This window comes from Elgaria multicarinata, chromosome 6 (assembly GCF_023053635.1).
Source record: "Elgaria multicarinata webbii isolate HBS135686 ecotype San Diego chromosome 6, rElgMul1.1.pri, whole genome shotgun sequence".
NCBI lineage: Eukaryota > Metazoa > Chordata > Lepidosauria > Squamata > Anguidae > Elgaria > Elgaria multicarinata.
The window spans coordinates 36,313,508-36,336,548 of NC_086176.1; the positions used below are offsets into that span (position 1 = coordinate 36,313,508).

Here is a 23,041-nt window from a genome sequence, read left to right on the forward strand (position 1 = left end):
ACGAGGAATGTAGAAGCCAATCAGACCGTGGATTATTCTTAAAGCTGTGACCCAACAAACGAGGCATGCCAAAGGTGAAAGAATGAACAACTGATGCCCGAACTCCAGGACATTTTTAGAGTTTGAAATAAAGGGCACAAAGAGCTTGATGGCACAGAAGCTGGATCCATGATGGATCAAAAGAAAAGGAACAATTGTTTGGTTCAGGGGAGTGAAAAGAATGCTCAGAGAGATACTCGTTTCTTGATGACTAGCTTACTAGCTATATAAAGCAGCAGCACATCACAATATCCAAAACAAGTATCAACCTGTTGACCTATTCCAGAGGTGGGGATGCTTCAAGATTGGGCCATATTTCTTGCCAGGGCTTTTGATTAGTCAATTCAAATGTACCCATGCTACCACCCAGTCAGCTGGGTGGTAGCATGGCAGTCAGGCAGGCATTTGCATGTTTCTGGGTTTATAGGGAACAATTCCCATTCATCTAATCAATGAGGAAAGCACTTGCATGCTACGGGTCAGGTGCCTCTGCGGTCATCCAAAAACTTTGATGATGCTCTTGGCAGCTTCATCAACCAAAATAGATCCTCGAGCTAAGCTGTCAAGTAATCCCAATAAAATATATTGTGCATAAAACATGTTTAAGAAAGCAAGCACATGTGAAGCAGTTCCGTAACAACATTTATAGGGTAAATCCCGTTTTATACAAAACCAAGTATACACCCTTTGGTACACCCAATTAAATTAGATACATATGTGTTGATTGCCTAAAATACGCTCAAAATCATGTTTCACTTTGGTAGTAAGCACTGATGTAACCAGTATGCAGGATACTAAAAGCATCTTTATATATTAACTTACATTTCAGGTGCCTTCCCCAAATGTTGGGGGAATGAAAACAACAAGAGCAGAATGACAAAATTGTGCTACTTCTTCCTAAAACAGTGATGGAATTTACCATGTCCTTATCCAATGTCTTATCACATCTAAGCCCTGTAAACAAAGTACTTACATGACAGCCAGACAGAGATTTTCCACAATCCCTACAACTCATAACAAATTTAACGGCAGCAATGCCAAGTATTCGTATGTTTCAGAAAACAAGATGCAATTTTGCTACACATAAGCCCTATTCTGGTGTTCTAAAGCTGAATAAGGTAAACGCGTGAGGGGATGGAGCACTCCAGCCCCGCCCCTCTCTTTCGTATCTGTGGAGGGCAATGGTCCAACGAGGAGAGCCTCTTCTACCCATGGAAAATCAGCATTCTGGATTGTGTGGAGACCGCCTCCACAGATACAGACCTGGCATGGGACCGGAATGGGGCTGGAGCGTTCCCTCCCCTCACATGTTTACCCTATTCAGGTTTAAAACACCTGATTAGGGCTTAAGATTCATTGAAGGAGCAGAGAATGCTTCCATCTATTTCCCAGAAAGCTAATATAAAATACAATGACTCTAGAACAAATATAATATTTGGTTTGTTTTTGTTTTGTTTTTTAAAAACTTGCTTATTATTTAAATCAGTATAACTATTTTGTAAAGTTTACAATGTAACGTATATAGTCCTACCCCTTTCCAAATTAAGAAAATGATAATTTACATGCATGAAATATAAAAAGGGGGGTGCTGAAAATCTATTTGTAGCAATGAGCTCTTTTAGGCTGGGAAAGGGCAGTTTAGTTTTCTCTAGACTCCTGTGCAATGAGTAGTATTGTAGAACACACTTTTTTTTTCTTTCACCGTTCTTTGCTTCCTTGCAGGTTGTGTCTTTTATTGTCCTTTTCTTTTGTTCCATGGAACAAAAAGCACAACCTTATACTGAATCACACTGCTGGTCCCTGTGGCTCAGTATTGTCTACACAAAAGTCTTCTCCATGAGATCTCCTTTACCTGGAGAACTGGGGACTGAACCTAGGACATTTTGCATACAAAGCTTGTGCTGTACCACTGACCAATGGCCCTTTACTTCTCCCACCCACCCACCCCCCACAAATGATTTTTGTCTAACTATGTTCATCTCCAACTTGAACACACATTCATAAACACACAACCCATCTTGCCACTTTTGAAAGGCACAATCTCAAAATTCTCAGACATGCCATCAATTGGTTTCCTCTTTTATTAATTATATAGTGAATATTATCATGATTACAGTTCATAGCTCAATTTCCTGATCCATAATCAATCATTTCATTTTGAATACTCAAAAGAAGAATCAAATACAAAAGTGTTAAATACAACCTCACTCAAAGCAGGAGACCTGCACAAGATGAGCTGCTTCACACGTGCAGCTAACAACTGCAGGAGGCTAACAGCAGCTTTGTTAAACTGTGCCAGTGTGTCTATGCTAGCTTTGGTTGCTAGAACTGTTCTGATGGTTTGAGCTTACCTTGCATACACAGTCTAGTACAGGATAAATTGGGTAGTAATTTGGAGGGGTTGTTTCCCTTCGCCCACTATTTTGCCGCAAGGTTAATGAGTAAGAGAGAGGCTGGTAGTAGTATACTGTGGAAGACAAACACACTTTCAAGGGCTTTGCTGGGATACATACATTTCTATGGAATCTACACGAGGAACTGCAAAATACAGCCTGAAAGCAAGATCAGGATACCAAAAGCAACATGCCAGTGGGGGAAAAGAAACGTGTGTCTATCTATTTTTATACAACAGGTCCCACTGCTGAGGAGACAAGCCCATTCCATTTAAAAAGCAACTTGTGTATTCATTGGTGGCAAGCGCTTTGGCAGAAACAGTAATCAAACTTCCAGCTGTGTGTACAGTTCCCTCTTCTGCATGCATGTTCCTTCTAATTCAATGTTTTATATTGTGACAAATGAGCAATTATTTAAGAGTTCCGTTTGCATCAAAGGGGTAACACATCACTTTTGAAATAGAAGTTAACTTCCAAGATTTGGTCCAGAATCACCAAGGGCTTCATATCTTATTTCTATACTTTACTAAACAGCTTCCATTGAGATATGCAATTCTGAGTAAGATTTAAGAGAAGCAGATAAATATGACAAAAGCAAGTAGTGATTAACTGATGTAGAAAAAGCAACGCTTTAGATTCTGAAGCTTGGATAACAATAACGTGGCAAGATAACACAATCTAAATTAAAAAAATTAAGAAGGCCTGGGTGACATTTTTGTGTGATCTCTGACTGCTTGATGAAAATGTTTGGAGACACTGCTTTTGCGACCTAAAATTATGTCAAATCTGTAAACACATTTAAAAACTAAAATGGATGCTATCATTCTCTTTTTAATTCTGCATCTATTGTTCTTGCTTTTAAAAGCCTCCTCATCAAATAGTTTTAAAACTATTTGATTCTCTCAGTACTTTTTACTCTCTCAGTATTTTAACACTTAATTTTAACTTAAATTTAAATTTTACTGTTCTAACTCTGTATTTTAATCTTACATCAATTTTGTTGCGTGGTTTTTATCCTGGTTGTGCTTTTTATACTGTATTTTGTAATTGTGCTTTTAACATGTTGGTTGTTTTATTATAGTTTTAACTTTTGTGAACCGCCCAGAGAGCTTCGGCTATTGGGCGGTATAAAAATGTAATAAATAAATAAATAAAATAAATAAAATTCAACTGATCTAAAGGAATAGAGTAGGCCTGTGATAGTAAGCAGAACCTCATCAGGGCTTCTAGGGAGGGAAGCCAGGCATGCTTCTACCTCCAGGTTGTTGCCAGCCCTGGCCACAAAACTGTTGTCAAATTCCACCTGTGGCCTTGGTTCCCAAACGTTTCACAATCTACTTTGTGGCCTGGTGCTGATGAACCATTTGGCTCTGAGCTATTAACTCACTCAGCAACTTAGGGCTCATCTACACCAAGCAGGATATTCCACTATGGAAGAGGTATGAAAGCGGTATATAAAAGGCAGGAGCCACACTACTGCTTTATAGTGGTACTGAAGTGCACTGACAACTGTTGGGGCCATGACACATCTTTACCAAGCAGGATATAACACTATGAAAGCGGTATGGTACGTGTCAGTGGGCCCAAACAGTTGTCAAGGCACTTCAATACCGCTATAAAGCAGTAGTGTGACTCCTGCCTTTTATATACCGCTTTCATACCACTTTCATACTGGAACATCCTGCTTGGTCTAGATGGGCCCTTAGTCTGTTCCCTCCAGAGTGCTTGCATTGTCAATCTTTAAAGCCCATCAAGAGGGAGTCCAGCTAAATAGTTCTATGAACACTTCATGGACTGCACTAGATTCAGGCTGGGAGGGGATTCTTCAGAGTTGGAAGAGGACTGAATGGGGGCAGGAAATCACTCAGCAATGAAAAAGGCCACTACATTTATTCAGGTGCTGTGATATGCAAGTTTTCAAAATATCAGTACAGGCCAAACTAATGGAGCTGGTCTAGTGACTAACAGTGTAAACTGCGTGCCAGGAATTCACTGGTTGAAATCTCATTTTAGTCATAAACCCATTAGACACGACACTTAGCATGCCCTTTTCAATATGGGGCTAAATAATACTGCCCCACTTAACAGGATTGTTGTAGGACTACTAAGATAATGTATATGAAATGATATGAACAATCAAAAAGTGCTTTAAAACCTCCAAAGGATTATTGCTATGGCAATTTTAATTAGTAATTTTAAGTGATGCTTTGCAACAAAAGGCCCTAACCATTTTGTGACTCAGAGGGTTGCCTTTTTTCCAGTTAAGGTGGCCAGTTTAAGGAAAATGGAAAAGGAAAAACGTGTTTTAAATGAGCCATGTAACAGCTTTTAAATCTTGTGGGGCCTCAACAGAAGCATGTACTTTTATCTTTTATTACCTTAATTTTAGACTTTTTAAAAGTAATGTTTTAAGATTCATGTATTTATTGTTTGTTGAACAAAATGCTGCAGTGTGCAGTGCTTCCGTTCCGGGTTCCAATCACGCCATTCCATCCCTTGCCCACTAGTTTTCCTATTTCTTTTTCTTATTTTCAAAAGTCAGTGAGCATTCCATCTTCACTGAGCATGCTGTCTGGGTACTCTCACCATCCATTCTGTTGTTGTTGTTTTTAAATGAGACGGATACATATATCCAATCCCAACTATAACAAAATCTTTGATTTCTCCATTAATGTCTATGGGCAGCTCCCTTCCCTGCAGATATTTAAAAATAACTTCTCATTGACTTGAGTTCACACAATACAACAAGCCACAGTACAGGTTGAGTGTGAGTTGTTGTTGAACCATGGGTTGTAGTTGAATTATGGGTTGTTGTGTTTTGTGAACCCAGACATGTTAACTACAAACAACCCACAATTCATAACCAACAACAAACTATGGTTTGTTAGTACAGCTGAGTTCACACAACACAACAACCCATGATTGAATAACAATCCACAATTCAACCATAACCCAATGTAACCTGTATTCTGGTGTGTCATGCTGCCCTTTCTACACCATAAGGGTGTAGAGGGACGCAGGGGAGATGATCCTGGACTTACCCGTTGCGGCCGCCATTTTTTTTAAAAGGAAAAAAAGGTAAAAAAAAGAAGCCCCGACTCTGCTCTCCCCCACCCGGAGACCGCAGAAGAATTGGGTTTTCCCAGGGATTATTTGGATGCACAGGGACTCAGCCGCGACCAGCCCGGATTTTCAGGCTAATATAGAAACAGCCACTGTGTGAACCCAGCCATTATCAATCAGGAAATAATCTATCATTTCATTTACTATGAAATGAAAAACATTTGTTTTCTACCATTTATCACTACTCAAATTTCAATGAGCTATTAATATTAATTCAGTCAGTCAATCTGTCAATTTTTAGTAGTTAATTCTACGCATATAAACTCACACATTTGTAGCCCTGGTCATCTGAACAGGTACAAGTTTCTTTCTCCATTATATATGAAAGTCATTTTAAAACTAACAGTAGTGGATAAAAACATGTTTGACATTGGATTTGCCAGTTTAGTTTGTAAAAAAAGCCAAACAAACAAACAAAAACCTGTATTCACATCCTAAAATAAATAATTCAGTTACTTTTGAAATGCATAACAAAACATTTTGAAAGCATGTGCAGTTTTTTGGGGGGCAGGGATAAATTTATCATGGGATAAATGTCATAGATTTTGTGACCACAGTATTTGCTGATATTTTAATGAGACAGACACACACACACCTGTAGGTGAACTGAGACTAGCAAGTAAATTCCTACAGGGAATATAAGCAGGTTCTTTTATTCTGTGATGTATGAGAACCATCAATTTGCTACAAACAGAACAGAAATTATTGACTTGTGTTGTTCAGATCACATTTACTGACTTAAAATATTCTGATCCCAAGTGCATTTGAAAACAGAGTGGAAAAATAGTATGACTTTATTGGACAGGGTATTTCAAATGATAATCATACTTCTCTGAAATATAATATAAAAACCACAGCCATTGGGTTAACAACTATCACTTGGCTGAGCTAGAATATAGGACATATGGATAAGACAGTCACGTCCAATTCCACATAGATTCTCAGCCCGGATCCTGTTTTTTGCACAGTTTACCTTACGAACATGATCCAAGTGACATTTCACAAATTCCTGGATAAATGTTGCTACACTCTGCCGGCAGAGAGTCAGGCTATGTCATGCACAGATCAATAATAGCACTGTGTTTCATCAGCCTCAAAATCAAAAGTGCTTCATCTGGCAAGAGCCATAGCCCTTGAGGATCTGACATATATGTACTAAATACCTTAGCAGGATTGTCTGCTATACAGGTTGCCAAGTTAAAGTAAAAACAATTCAGGAGGTAGACAATACAAAAAATGTATAAAGAGGACTTTTAAGCTGTTATTACTTGAGTGGTGAAAAGGAAAACCACAAACTAGCTGCTCAATAAAAGAAATAAGATTGTTTGCTATTTTTCTGTTCTTGATATAAATACTTCTGAAGAATTAACTACTGTTTTTGTCCAGAAATTAAGAAGTGTTGAGGTACTCTCTGGATTATGTCCCCTACCTTTAAATAGTATAAAAAAGGTAGATACCTGCTGATTCTTAGATAGAAATAAATCCTATATTAAAATAACCATATTGTAATAAAAATGCAAACCAGCGTAATATTTTACCAGATTTTAATATTTACTGGTCACTAGTTTAGATGGCTCTAAAGGGGGATTAGGCATAAAAGATTCAATCCTTGGCATATTCTGTTAAGGGACCTCAGGCACCCAAGCTGGAAAGTTCACTGACTTAGAAGAGACATTACCTCTCTTCTTTGAAACCTGACTTTGTTATTATTCAGTTTAAAAGTTTGGTACGAGCTTTCAATAAATGTCAATATTGCAGGGAGTTGTTTTTTGGTAAAAAGAAACAACACAAACTTGTTGCTTTTTTTAAGTTTTCATAATATTGTTTCTAGAAGGGCCAATGTTTCCTAGCAAAAACAAAGAAGTAGCAACAAGCATTGTTATTTGTAAAACAGCTGAACAAAGAACTAGATTCATCCATTTTCTGGTAGATACAATTCTAAGCCATCTGAAATGTAGTCAGGACTGTGGCTACAATCCACATTGGCACATGTCCAACATCTACACCTACATTCCCTCCCCCCCGGAAATATTCTTCTGAAAATGTAACCAGAACCTATGTCAGATGTACATATATTATCATGAGTTGTGCAAAGAAAGCAAGTAAAGGCTACAGTCCCAAGCTGCTCCAATAATACTTCATTTTCATAATGGTATGACAGTCTTTTAAGGACTTGGGCTGGAAATGGGTAGGGCAACATAAATGCTCATGATCCTCTTTTGCATTTGAGCATGGGTTGATGAATATAGTTGACATAGGAAGCACTCTTGAGTAATGAAACCTTATAAATGCTCACTGACAGAGGTCGAGCCAAGTTTTACCACTTTGTTTCTCTTCGGTGAGTCTCATACTCCAAGTAAAAACACAAGGCCTCTTCAAAACACTGGAGAAAAGATCATAGGAAATATCTTGTACCCCAAAATGCAAATATAAAGGAATCCAGTAAAAATATTTCCTTTAGTTTTCTGGAATGTGTAAACACTGTTTCCATCCAAAAATAAGGGGAAATCTGTGCCTAATCTTGAACCAAAGAGTCAAAGTATATCTACACTGGACAACATGATTCCATATCTTGAATATACACATATGAGCTATATATAACTGAAGTAAACAAGCAAATAAAAAGCTTAAAAAACACACCAAGTGTACACCTTTTCTGAGTGGGTCATGACGAATGTCTCTGACAGAAACACAAGGTACATGTCATTTTTGTATTTTTGCTGAAACACTCTCTCAGCATTTAGCATCAGGTACAGTGGTTGATATTCAAGTAGTGTCCCGGAAGGTATCTATCAGCAGAAGAAGGGAGGAGGAGGCCATTTTCTTAAAAAAAAAAAAAAATTTTGGTGAACTGCCCAGAGAGCTTCAGCTATTGGGTGGTATAAAAATGTAATAAAATAAATGAATGAATGAATAAATAAAATAATTTTCAGTGGTTTCCACCTGACTGCAGCCCCATCCCCCCAAAATCTGCTCCAGTGAATTGGGGGAAACTTCAAATTTTGAAGAGGGCACAGGGATTTACATATGGGATGGAGAAATGCTGGAAATAGTTCCCCTTCTGTTCCGTTGACAGTTGCCTTTCATGAGCGGAGGGACAATCGCTCGATACCACCTGTTATTTTTGTGTCTGTATGTGTCAGAATACCAGTGTGTCTGAGCTATGTCTTAAATAAATCCCACAGAGAGCTTCAGCTATTGGGCTATATAGAAATAAAAATAAATAAATAAATAAATAAAGCTATATAAAAGATATAGGCTGTGGTCATGGATTTGACGCAACAAAATAACCCATAACTCGACAATAAAACAAAAAAGAAAATAAGGAATTTCGTTTGGACATGAATAGGAATGAAGCACAAATGAAAACTTGTGACACAATTGTGATGACAAAATCATATCATACACCGAACAAAGAACGGGCTAATTGTAATCTGTATATTGATTGTATGATTAGACGAAACAGGAGACAAGGCAACTTAAATTATACAATTTCAGGCTCCACTGATTGAAATGCAAGGGTATAAAGCACATGCTTAGCTCTTCCATTGTAATCAATGGGAATTTCAAGTGCTGAACTTTAGCTGGATCATACCCCTTACTTTTCACCAGGGAAAACCATAAGGGTTTGCCTTAGTGTTCTAGGAATGTTCTCCCCCATTTGAATAGCAGCACTCTCTCTTCAAGTATAATTCACTCGCCTGTGACACATTATACCTTTTTAGCATCTAGTATCTATCAACATTCAGTTTGCATTACATGAATATAATATCAGCACTCAGACAGGTCTGATTCATGCCGACGAGTTGCTTTAATTTATGAATAGGCTACATTTTCAACATGCAGCCTATGTAAATTCATTAATAATTGAAGACTTTTTAAATAGCAATTCTGCTTTAGACATCAGTAGAACATAAAAGGCATTTTGTTTGATCGTGGAAACACAAATCTATAAGAGGGGAAAAATCTTACTTTAAAAGTGTACCTGTCATGAAATGAAAGCAATTACTAACAAGAATTGTAGGGTTGAAATGGAAACTCCCGCAAAAGGTCATCTAGTCCACCCCCATTACAAAACTAGGGACATCCACTCATTAACATATCAGAGAGCAATCCACTCAACAGAGACCACACAGTATCATGCTCAGAGAGCGCAAATATCTTAATATGGCTTAGCTTTTCACAATCTCGAAGCCGCATGGTTCAGCAGAACGCAAAACAACTTCAGGTTGTCTCACAGCCAATGGTCTAAATGAAAATTCCTCTCCACTCCACCCCCAAATATCAGTCATAGGAACATAGGAAGCTGCCTGGTCCATCTAGCCCAATACTGTTGATCGCCAGCGGTCTCCAGAATTTCAGGCAGGATTCTTTCCTAGCCCTATCTGGAAAAGTCAGGGATTCAACCTGCGGCCTTCTGCATGCAAAACAGGTGCTCTTCCACTGAGCTAAGACACCTCTCCTGAGCTACGGCCCCTTCCCACCATAGCTCAGGTTAGTCTTATTTCCTGTCCTGCTGACTCATAGCTGGGGCAAAAGGCAAGCTTAGCCCACACTCACCTAAATCCTTGATTGTAGACTTTCAAAATCAAGCCAGCTCTTCAATGAGTAGCTCTATAACCCACATCTGCATAGCTCTAATCTGGGTTTTCCTAGTGTGTAAGGCAGGGATGGAGATCAGGTTGCCCTCCAGATATTGCTGGATTGCAATTCCCATCAGCCCTAGTCAGCATAGCCAATGCTGAGGCATGATAGGAGATGCAATCTAAGAACGGCAACTGGTGGGCCACATGTTCTGGTGTAGGAACCTCAGGAAAAGATATATACCAGTAGTGAAAATGTGTTTGCTATGAAGCAGCATGAGAAAAAAAGAATAAGAATTACTATAATGGAAATTATGGCAGATTCCCCCCTTTTAAAAAAAATATTTTAAGAGAACTGACCATTATACAAGTAAAGCAATCTTTTTTAAAGTTATACCATGTTAACGCAAAAGTTTGCTTGCTTAGGTCTACAAGGTCTGAAATGTTAAGGAGGTTTTGAACGGAAAGTGTAGAAAGCATCAGGCAACAAAGATTTTCTTTTGCACATTACTAATAACACTATAGCTGTTTAAGAAATGCCAGCAGTAGTTTTAAAATGCTACTGCAGGAATTCTTTCAGTTGAAATATGGCAATACCAAGCAGAGGCTTTAAAAAGAAACAACAGTTATACATCTGGAAGAACATTCCTGAAGAACTGTTTTGCAACCTTTGTGTGTAGTGCAGCCCAAAGGAGTTGCAAACAGTTGCCTGGTGGGTTGCAAGTCTGTTCCCTTTTTTAATCTTGGCCTCTTCAGTTGAGGAGGCTTTGCTCAGCTACTCAGTCCTTTTCAAATGTCAAAGGCAACCCATAAAACAATGCAATTGCTCCTGTGGTGCCATTTCTGGAGCACGATGGGAACCGTAGCAAAGGATTCTGGGTAACTTTGTAGTGGGGGGGACTTTGTAATTGGGTCGCTACATTTAAAAGGCACTAATTACTCACTTAAATTACAGTATAGCAGTTTTGCATTGAATCTTGCATCCCTTGTGTCTCTATGTGTTTTTGCTGTGCAAATGTTATATTTTACCCATGTATAATTGTCATTATTCTAGTACGTACAACAGAGAATGTCTTAATCTGAGCAGACATCTGGTGATGGAAATTTCAACACTGCCATTAGACGCAGGGGGTGCAGGAAAAAACCAAGGTTTTAAAAAGGGATTCTTTCAATTTTGCCAATAATTCTTCTATGACATTTTTCTAAGGAACTCCTGAAAGATCAGATCTCATCACTTCTACATTAAGTAACAACTCCAGCTGTGATTTCTATACAGTGATTGCAGAGCCAAACTACTTTACTCACAAACAGAAGGCCTTGCTTCAGTACTTATGAAGAGTCTCAGAAACTGCAGACCAAGTCCCAAATGTGCAATCTCCATACAGTAGTCTTGCAAAAAAATATGGGTCATATGATTTTCATTGCAAAGATAACACAATATGGACTCCAGAATCCTATGAACAACTTGTATAGCTTCAAAAAGCGGTGGGTGGGTGGGTTTAAACTCCCAAACATGTTTCTATGTGCAATGTATATACATGCACAGTCAGTGTACGTGTATGTAGCATTACACATATCAGTATAGCCATCCAGTAAACCAACAGATGCCTGTCAATCCTCAAGTTGCAGGAACTGTAAAATATATCTCAAAATGAACATCTGGAACATTTAAATCTTATATCTAGAGCTGATATTATACTACCAGCATCCACTGGGAATATGATAAAGTACTGACTGCATGAACATCTGTCTGTGTCAGTTAATGGACCTCTTTCTTCAGTTCCATTCAGTCAACAGAGTTATCTTGTCTATGCATATTATGTTAACATTTACAAATGCTGAGCTATTATACTATATTTAAGCATGGGTCACAAATTAGGTATAAAAACAACATAACACCAGCAAGTTATTATGCAGATAAGGGTCAAAAGAAAATCAAATATAGTTGTGTCATTTCAGAGTACATTTTCCTAAATCCACTAACATTTACAATTTTAAACCTGCCTGGATCATTCCAGTGGTTTTTGTTTTCACTTCTACCTTATCCTTCTTTATAATCCACAGATGCCAAAGAACATCTACATCCATTACAAAGTTATTAGGGAGAACTGTAGGTGTAAAACCACATCATTCAAGAATAGTAGCACATGAAAATAGCTGCTGTTGTCCATGGACTGACTACCTTAACATTTAATAACTAGATCAGTTTCATACACAGCATTTGGTCTTTCAGAAACACAATGCTCTCTCTAAAATACATATGTTCCCTGCAGTGACTGTAGAGGTATTTTACCTCCTTCATTTCCACTGGAAGGTAGCCGAAGCCTCTGCTTAAAGTGTAGATTTCCCCTTTGGTAGCACTAATAGAGCACCTTAAGCATAACTGGTTGAAAGCAGAAAATTAAAACTGGATGCTGAGAAAAAGGTAGAATTGGCACAATTACTCATGCAGATATTTTGCCTGAGTTCTTGCAACCATTTTATGTTTTTCTTTGGCTTAGAGGGTCACCCCTTTGCTTTAAAGCAAAGCTAGCAATTAATGTTTTCATATGTGATCTAGAGTTTCCCTATTTTCTCAAAAAAACATCTTCCCAAAAGTCTGGTCATCTAGGGGAGGGGGGAAAAGAACAATGCTATTTTGCTTCAAACCACTTTGGCCAAATCTAGTTCTAGCCACGCACAATTGGTGCACAGCAACAACCAGTTGCCCTGTAATCGGGATGTATACCACTATTTGCAAGGAAAGATGCATCCATCCATTTCAGTGGGTGTACATCTGCATGAAGTTCTCCCGGTTAGGTATAACTAAATGCCAGATGAAATGCATGTTCCAATAGTGAACATATACTATTCCTAAATTTGTTCTTGAGTTGAAGTAAATTAAAAGAATGGACCAGTTTGGAACATACCTGAAAGCACAGAGGAGTGTATAAGTGCACTTGCTGGCCCTGCATCATCTATATTATGACATATGTAACACACTATATGAGTTGGACTCAGTCCCGTGGTTGAAGACTATATATGCCATAAAGCATCCAGTCCCTGCATGAAAGTGAGAATCTGGCAGAAGCAGGCTGGCAAGCGTACTCACATACGCACTGATGCGGCGGGCTTAATCAGGCCTTCAGGTATAATCCAAACTGGCCCAGGGAGCAGTATTCAACAATGTCATTCTGCCAAATTAAACCATACTTGTGCAATTCCGCCAAAATCCATGAATGGAGCTTGTGCAAGCAGTAATGAGGTATATGAGCAGCGTTTGTGCATGCAGAGCCAAGGTCCATTAGTTGGCCAGTTGCGCAAACATAACTTGACTCGGATTCCCCCCTTCCTCATAGTCGTGTACTAGTTTCCACAAGCAGAATGACATTGTTGGATACCACCCATTTTTCTACAACTGAGTGTGATGTGCAATTGGTCACTTTAGCATTGTATCTTCCCTCTTTCCTAACGCTAACTGGACCTGGCAGTTTCTGCTGGAAAGCCGCCTCACCAGAGCAACAAAAACCCTGCCACTCCTCACAAGTGCACTAGTGACACCATCCTTCTCCCTTGTCAGTGCCCTCCGCCCTGTGCTACTAAAAATTAAAAAGAAAGGACACTGGACAATGTTCCGAATGAATTCTCAACCTTTTTTTCAGTCTTGTACAAGTCCACTGCTATGAAATTTGTGTAATTTCCCCCTCCGCTTTACTGCTCTGCCATAAAATTTGCATATATTTACTCATCCACCTCCTTTGTCTGCCTTGAAATTTGCATGTCTTTACCAATCCCCCTCACTCCCTGCTCTGACTTGAAATTTGCATATCTTTACAGATCCCTGTCACTGCTTTGTAGCCCATGTGTATATCTGACAGCTAACAACAGAGACCAGTGAAGGGAAGCAACATACACGAGGAGAGGGGGGAGCTGAAAGTGGCTGGCAGGTGCAAGAAAAGGAGATTGTGAGGCAGCCTTTTTTTTAAAAAAAAAATGTATTTGCTAACAAAGCAAGGGCTGAAGTGGAGAATGAAATTTACATAATAAAGGCTCAGAATATTATATGAATTTTGCAATCTGATGCAGAGGGCAGGGGAGTTTCTATTCTGAGCCATCAAGCCCAGCGGAACAACTGCAGAAAGAGCGCTTGCATTGGGAACTAAGAAATCAGGATTTCTGTTGCAAAGGTGCCTTGGATACGCGTTGGGAGTGGGCAGGAGGACTAAGAAGGAAACAATCCGTGGCAAGCTGCAGTGCACCCCAATAGTCTGTTAGGAATAATATCGGTTATCAAGCGAACAACCAACCCACGGTGGGTTATATTCAAGGTGGCTTACCGTGACATGCGGACTCACCAGATACAAGCGCTAATTGGATTACTTTTCAGAAAAACAAACCTGAACTGCTGCTCAAATTGTGTGACTAGTAGCCATGCTAGCTAAATAGAACCTCCACTTTTCATGCAGCCATAGACAGGAATACAATCCAAGTCCAACCCTGCCTTGAATTGACTGACAGAAAATATCTGTGATTTATTTGGCCAAATGTTAGATTGCTTACATATCACACCTACAATTAGCCTTTACCTGAACAGTTTGCTTGCTGGCCTGGAGTCTTTGTTTGGTTACATGCAGCTGAGATGTTAATTTTTTATTTGCTTCCTTGGACTTTTTGAGAGATGACACTGCTGTCCTTTTTGAATTTTGTGAAATAGCTAACTGCTGCTGCAAGGATGTAATCCGTCCCCAGAGTGAAATGGAGCAGCCAGGTTTCTGGACAACGATCCCTCTCCTCTTCTCTCTGTTGACTAAACATTGGTCATGTTGATCAGCAATTCATTTGACACCTTTCATTGGCATTTGAAGAAATTGGTATCCTCTCTCAACTCTTTTAATGACTCCCAACAAATGTTTTACAAAATGCAGTCAACGTCAAACTTCTTTTCCTTGCTGGTGCATTATAATATTTAGTGTACACTACTACCAATGATGATGCAACACACAGATGCGGCACAACTGAGACATTACTTTTACATTGTCTTCTATTAGAAACCAAAAGGGTATATTTTCAGATCTGTCTTTATGGCAAATTTGAAAGCACACTGGGCACCATAGTAGAGAGAAAAGATCAAACAGCCCAGATGATTTGTTTGCCTGTGGATCATATTATGCTGACCCTTTATTGTGAGCTGTTCTTCTTAAGTTACTTATGCCACTCCAGAGTAAACTGGCTGTGCTTCCAGCTCAGAATAAAAGGCAGGCATGTAGAAAACAGGAGGACAAACCATTTCCAGGATTCAATTCGGATGTCCTATTATTTGGCCAAAATACCCCACTCAGGGCCATCTGACACCAAGTGCCCTGTAGGAAAGAGCATTAGATGCTTGTTCCTGCTTGAGTTGGGCTAGTTGTTTCTGCTGTTTTTTCTTTTAGGTGTTTGGGTCTTGGTATACCTATTGTATGTTTACAAATATTATGAGCTGCTTTGAGGATTTTAGTCAATGAGTGGGATATATGAACATAAGAAGAGCCATGCTGGATCAGCCCAAGGTCCAACTACCAAAGTCCATCTATTATAGTAGAAACAAGTCTACTAAAGAAATAAATATTTACACGGCATTCATCGCATTAAAGGTTGCTCCACGCAGATATTAGGCAGGCAAAAAGCAACTATAATTTTGCATTTAAGAGCTAGTGCAAACCATGTATGAGATTCTTACCTTTAACAGGGATGGGTGCTGAATTTATGGTCTTGTTCCTTTGGAAAGGAGCTATGCCTGCATCTCTGTTTTGCTACAGACAAACACAAAAAAATAAATACATACAGAATACATAAAGTAGGTGGATATTTTAAGAAGTTACACATTCTCTTTCCCCTCATGCATCAAGAGACTAATCAGCAAGTGTGACACTTGAAGGGGAAAATATAGCTCTTCCTTCCTGCCTTCTTTAGCTCTGTGACTACACAAAGCTGCTAATTGTGAATGTGCAGCAAGAGCAGAAAGAATTCAGGGAAGGTCCATAACTGGAAGATTGATCTGTGGAGAACAAGGGTTGGGAACATTCATCTAGCCAGTCACTAAACTACATATCACAATGCATCTCACTACAGTTCAAGCGATTTTTCAGCGATCCTTTGTTACATTAAGAAACTTTCTAAGAACAGAGAAAACATGAAGACTTCTGAGGAGCTTATAGCTCATATCTTCTTCAATCATGCTCCTATTAGAATGCACTATGAAGACGAAATGGAAGAGGTGTGCTTGACTGACTTAATATTAAGGCTCTCTTCAGACAACAGGCATGTGGAAGCTGCAACACATGATAAGCCAGTTGTGCACACCTGATTCCCATACAGATACAAACAGGATCTGCAGTGATATGGTGAAAACCAGCAGATCCATGTTATGAGTGACTACTCTGAAATGGCTGCCATAAACAGTGTCCACACTGTTGCTTCTAAAAGGCTGTGGTACTATTGCCTGACTGTACAAGCTGGGCCTAGATGATAATACCCACACCAGAATGGACAATAATTGACAACTGCACGGTTGTTTAGGGTTAAGATCCAGAACAGAGTAGATGCCACCCCCTTCCTCTGCCACTCCACTAACATCTCTTCAGAGAAGCCACAGTTTCATGCCCAAGTCCCTTATTTACCGAACCCATATGGATCTTCTTATGAGATGCTACTGGAGTAGCATAGCATCCAGGCACAGTGAAGTTCCAACCATGCTGCTTTGGTAATGTATCAGTCAGCTCTTAGGATACAGGAGAAGAGTTAGCAGCCATTGCGTTAAAGCCATAAGTCACTTTTTTAGTTCATTGGTGATAAGGTATATGCCCATACTTAGGGAAATAGGATAGTCTGAATCAATTCACATCAGGAAATGGTTCTCACAGCAATGGAGAGATATCCTGGGATCTTCAGAAATCTCTATAGATCTGATCTTTCCAAGTTTTTAACTCGGACTGAACGCAATGGTAAAAAAATATGCAACATGAAAAGTAATCTTCTTGAAGGAATAGGACTGGATTCAAGTAGGAAAGAGTATCTCCATCTAGAATATGTGTACCCAAGCGACTCACATTGAAGTAATCTAAAGACAGATATACAAGAGGATTGATAAACTGGTCAATTGCCCTTTGCCAATACTTTTGGACAGCAGAAACGGACAAAGATGACAAGCTATCCTTACTTAGTCTGGAGTAGTCCTGCTGGGTTGTGGACTGCACACTACACTTGCCAATCTGGAAATAGGGGCCTATAAGTATAATTTTGGACATTGGAGGACAAGGACCCACAATCCCATACAACTGATACATATAATCTATTGTATTTGGTTACCATTAGATTTGTCAGTAACATTTAAAAAGCTCACACAATTAAATGCACTCAGCTCAAACTTTACCTTTTTATGACATAATTTGATTTTTCCTTCTAAATGCATAATATTTGGAGGTATTTCATTATCTTCCACCTTATTTTGTTCTTCCTGATCATTTTTGTTTGTCAGTGGAATTTGCTGTTTTGTTTTTGTTCCCAGGTTTTCAGGAGTCGGTATTTCAGAGTCACTAAGGGGAGCATATTTGAAAAGAAGAAAGGATTTACTAGCCTTGGGTTTAACGGTCTCCAACTATCCAATAAAGGTGTGAATAAAGCAGCTATACAATGATCTGCAAAAAAACCCCTAAAGTGCACATTTGGCGCAACCACCACAAAACAGTTGTGTAATAACCTGAAAATTAGAGAGGAGGAAATAATTCTTTTCAAGTAACTAGTGTCATTTCATTACCTTTAGTTTGACCGCTTTTAAAGTTTAACAGACACTTCCTGCTTAAGGGAAGTGAATGGGAAAAGGAAATAACAGAAGAAAATGTACCTACTGCTCTTATGCCGTGTGTTATTTGCCTAGGACTCTGTGGGCCACTTACCATTTCACCCTAAGACATTGCAACTATACCTAAAGATCCAGAATTGGGTAATTCTCTTGAAGCGTATTGGGAAAATTCCAAGAAGCCATTAATTCTAGACAGGGGTATGCATAGTTCAGACATTATATTTTCACTCACACATCTGCATAGCCCATGCATGGCCTGGCTTAAGTGTGATCCACACAGAACCTACTGAGTCCTCCCTAAATTCCACGGCAGGTTTGGTTTGGCTTGTCCTCATGGGAGGACTTTTGTTTTTGTTTTCCACAGAATTTAGAAAGAACCTATACATAAGCACATGAAGGACTTAAAGATATTAGAAAAACAACTATGCCCAGCTTATTTTCAGGGCATTTAAAGAGCCTGCCATCTGAATGGCTTCAGTGTTGCTGTCAAGAGACAAGTTAACCTCAAACTTTTCAAGCTGAATTAATCTTCACCTGACAGTCTTTAAGGACATGTGTACTTAGCAGGTTCTTTTTGTATCCTGAAGGCACTGAGTTAGCAAAACTGATACCAGCAGATCTTGTAGCCTGCTCTGATCCACCAGTAATCTGTACAGGAGACTGGGGACCTGTAGGGCTTACATCGGTGGCAACGTCCACAGAGCAGAAATGAAATATATTTATAAGGCTTGGTCAGATTTATTTTTCTATATAAAAACACAATGCAGTAAGGGCAGGAGCAAATCTTGGGCTCAAGTGCCTCTTCTCGTATACCTAGTATGGAACGTAACATTCCAATGAGGCTGTACCACATTTGTCCATGTGTGGGATTTCTCCGACTCTGTAAAACGTGCTTCTTTTCAATTTTAGACATAGTTACATGCAGTATGGCCCAGCTCACATATTATATTCTAGCAGGGATATGTCTCTATAGAAGCCCAAGTCTCAAACTATTATCATCTTGACAATCAGGAAAAGTAAGGACATAGGAAGCTGCCTTACAGAGTCAGATCATTGGTCCATCTAGCCCAGTGTTATCAACACTGACTGGCAGCATTGGCTCCCCAGGAGTTCTTCTTGCTCTGCCTAGAGATGTTGGGGATTGAACCTTGAACCTTCTTCATGCAAAGTAGGTGCTCTACCACTGAACTATGGTCCCAAAGTAATGCTTGGATGGACCCATTTTTGCTCCAAGTAATACTTCCTGCACTTCCACTTGATCAAAAATGTCCCACATGAAGATGTCCTATGTTACAATGAATTTGGCAGTTTATGTTTTGTTATGAAACTGGACTAATGCTCTAAAAAAGAGATACCAATTAAATGTGAATAGAGATGTGCCTCCAAGGACTGGAACATCAGGGCAGTTTGGCAACAAGTGCCACCAGCCAGTACTGGAAGTTGCACCATCCTTGGCTTCGTATCATATGGCCTCTCACTTGAGATATTAGTTCGTCCCATGTGCCTCCCTACACAGCTGGGCTGTGAGGCACAGAACCACAGAAGAGGAGGCACGGCACTCTCACATATGTCCTGGGCTGTTTACAATGTGGGAACTTGGTTTGCTGCACACATTCTCCTGCTGAAGGATTACAGTCTTATTTATTATTATTGATTTCATTAGTCTTGGCTTCTAAAGTTTGTTCCAAGCTGCTTAAATACCACACTTTACATAAAACTGAGATGATAACAGGGTATAATAATGTAGGGTTTCTTTCCCAATAGACCACCAAATTTTTATATGTGAATATGAGAAGAGAAGGGGCTCTAATTCCATAAGTAGGAAGGGGGAAACTCATGGTAGAACACATGCTTTGAATGCCAAAGGTCCTGGTTTGAATCCTTGACCTCTCCAGGAAAGGCCGGGTAGATTTCTGTCTGAGGCTCTGGAGAGCTGCCACCAATTGTGTAGACAGATAACGATGGACTCAGTAAAAGGCAGCTTCCTATCTTCCTAATAATTATGATAGTCCTGATTTTCAACCCCTGCATTGGTAAACTTTGTCGGAAATGTTCATATGACCATGTGGCACTGCTGCTGTTAGGGCATTAATACTACAAATGACATACACATGATCAAGTACTAGAAGTGGTAAGAGACCTCTAGAATGAGCCATGTGAATGTGGCGAGTGAAGCCAAGTTTGCTTACTTACTGTGTTATTTTACAGTGATGTTGCCAGCTTTAACTAGAGTTCCCTTGGTGGAATTTTAAAATGACCACTATAATTATTTACATTGTTGAAGAAATCTGAAAGCTACAGAACAAGCACATTATTGGTATTAAAAATTACTACCAAGGCCTGAATAATTTAAACCCTTCAAAAATGTTATAAAGAGAATGGGTGGAATCTCCTGGTTTCCCTCTGCCTACAGAAAGTTTTTATCAGCAGAATGTGGATAGAGTGAAATTTCAGCAATTTCGCCTTCCAGCTACAGCTCCCATACATCCCCAAATCTGTTCCAGAGAGTCTTCCATCCATCTAGAGCAGATTGGGGAGACAACGACGAACACAGTGGTTTGCAGGAAGGGGAGGAATAACTGAAAAATGCCCCTCTCCTCATTTTGTTAACAAACGTCTTTCATCGGCGCATGGAAACTAGTTGGATTCTGCCCAATGTGCACACTGTAATAGAGAACCTTAAATTATTTAAATGAAGCAACCACTATGTTACCTGTAAAAAAATGTTTACAGCACACTTGTTCTAAGCTGATGTTTCTGCAGACTTTAAAATATTCAAGTTGCATTAAATAATGGACACAAGGTGAACATTTATTTGCCGAATAAAGACATTGTCAAATAGACTTTTTAGAACCTTAAATTTATGGGCAATATGCAACACTACCTACACATTGTTGTTACAGGAAGCTTACAGTTCCAAAAAAAAATGAAAACAAGCAAAACGCTCATTTCTGGAATGGGGGAGGTCAGTGTTGCTCACAGAAGGGAACACTGCAGAGCTGTCCTGGTCCCAAAATGAGTGTTTTGGCTCATTTCCAGGATGCTAGCTTTTGTTGCACTTATGGTGGATCCCATAAGAGCAGAGTCTCAGTAGCTATGTTACTGTCCTATGAAAGTACTCTACAACTCAACTTAAATAATATACAACGCAGTCCTACACATTTTAGTAAAGATTCGTTTATAAAATCAGTAACACACGCTCGGGAAAATGGGAAATTATCCAGGAAATGTGCACATTATTCTAATGCATGTCTAAAAGTGGGGTAATGTCTATACTAGTATCAGGATTATATATATAAAAATGAAATCAAGTGGGAAGCTGAACAACTTAGCATCCATTGGCTTATTATAGCCTACGGAAACATCCTAAAGTGGCGTCCTTTCCATCTTGACAGTAGCGTTTGCTGAGGACTTAGCATCTATGCACCTATGCAGCTATACTTACCTTTACAGAACTAATTTTCAGCCATCATTCAATTAAAGTTAGTACAATGAGTGCACATAAAACATACATGAAATAATTAGCGTGGATGGTCCTTAATTTAAAGGCGTTAAACAGCTTGTAGACATCTGGTAGCAAGCCGAAATGGGTCATTCAAAATTTATCTAACTAAATTAAGGGGGGAGAAATGTTTCTCCTCCCGGGTCGGCATGTCACAAGATAACTAAACCGACTTCGTAGGCTTGCCTGGGAATCCTTAGCTGTCAGTGGTGAATATGCAAAGGGCCAGCAAATTAAATCAACCTGCCAAACTGTCAATTTCAAGCTTCATGACTGCATGAAAATAGCATCACTGGAAGAAATCAAGCATTGCCTTCTTTTGGGTTTTCTGGCACCTATTCAAATACTCATGCAGTTGTGGCTAATTTTGCATGCAAATTTCAGTCAATAAACTCAGAACAAGACCTCCCAAGATATTTCAAAGGCTCTGACAGTATTTTTTCTGAATACCAAATCGACAGTAGTTGAAATTCAATCTCTATTTGCTATTGCTTTACATATGCACAGTGTCCCCTCTACAGAGCTAAGTTAATGAGAGCCGTACCTGCTTTCACTCATATCCTCCCAGCCGTCCTTACTGAAGTTCTCAAATACACCGCTCATAACCTTGATGGACTGATTGAGAAGAGACTGGTGGTGTTCCGCTAAGCCCTTTTTCTTCAACTTAACTTTGGCACTTGTACTCTTACATCGACATTGGCCACAGGTGGCCTCCGCTGTGGCCACAGAACCCACTATCCTGGCTCTGTCCACTGAACTCTGCAATTGCTTCACTTGACTCAGCAGATCCTCATTTTCCTTTCTCAATGAGTTCGCTTCTGCCACTTGTCTCTTCAGAGAGGTGACCTCTCTCTCCATCCCATCTATCATTAACTGAAGCTCTGCTTTGTCCTCCTTTATTTCTGTGATCTTTTGCAGTAGCATCTCCAGCTCCTTCTCACTGGTCTCTGCTTCATCTCTGTGCTGTTTAAGCAATGCTTTCAGATCGTGATTATCCTTAGTTAACCCTTTATTAACTTCCTTCAACTTCCTTGATTCTTTCTCAAAACCCTTTAGCCTTCTTTCCAGTTGCGAAACCTAAATGCAATAGTGAAAAACATATTTCACTTTCAACCTTTGCAATAGCAGCCAATCTATCCATTATGTCTTAACGTCCTATATAATCTATGAAAATAAAATTACGTCCAATACAAGGACAAAAGCTATTTAAAGTACCTAATTGAAAAATAATTCCAAGGTAGAGTAGATGAATACATTTGGACTGCAATAATGCATCTGTTAAACAAAGGGCAGATGGTAAAAGAAGTTAAAATTTTCGACAAAGTGACACAGAAGTCTAAGTGTTAAGAGACTAAGCAATACATTCTGAACATTTATTTAGACTGTTACACTTCCTCAATAAATAATATTTAAAATGTCAGTGATTCTGATGTAGCTGCTTACAAACCCAATGTGGTTCTATGAATTTAGTGGGTTTTTTACATCAATACAGGGCAAGACTTCAGTCTATTAAATACTGCTGGGTTTTGTTTTGGTTTTGGGGTGGCGAGAGGAGGCACGGAGCAGACAAAACAGTCAATAA

The 23,041-nt window shown here is 39.3% G+C and overlaps 1 protein-coding gene across 2 annotated transcripts in view; it reads right to left on the reverse strand.

Annotated features, from left to right (window-relative positions):
• Nucleotides 1-23,041, reverse strand: part of CNTLN (centlein) — a 186,962-nt gene that overhangs the window by 56,335 nt on the left and 107,586 nt on the right. For both annotated transcript variants that reach the window (XM_063129234.1, XM_063129235.1), the window contains 4 exons: nucleotides 22,004-22,536; nucleotides 17,529-17,691; nucleotides 15,837-15,909; nucleotides 14,704-14,924 (listed from right to left, as the gene is read on the reverse strand). In XM_063129234.1, coding sequence (XP_062985304.1) covers nucleotides 14,704-14,924; nucleotides 15,837-15,909; nucleotides 17,529-17,691; nucleotides 22,004-22,536 — 990 coding nt within the window. The remainder of the gene's footprint in view (nucleotides 1-14,703; nucleotides 14,925-15,836; nucleotides 15,910-17,528; nucleotides 17,692-22,003; nucleotides 22,537-23,041) is intronic.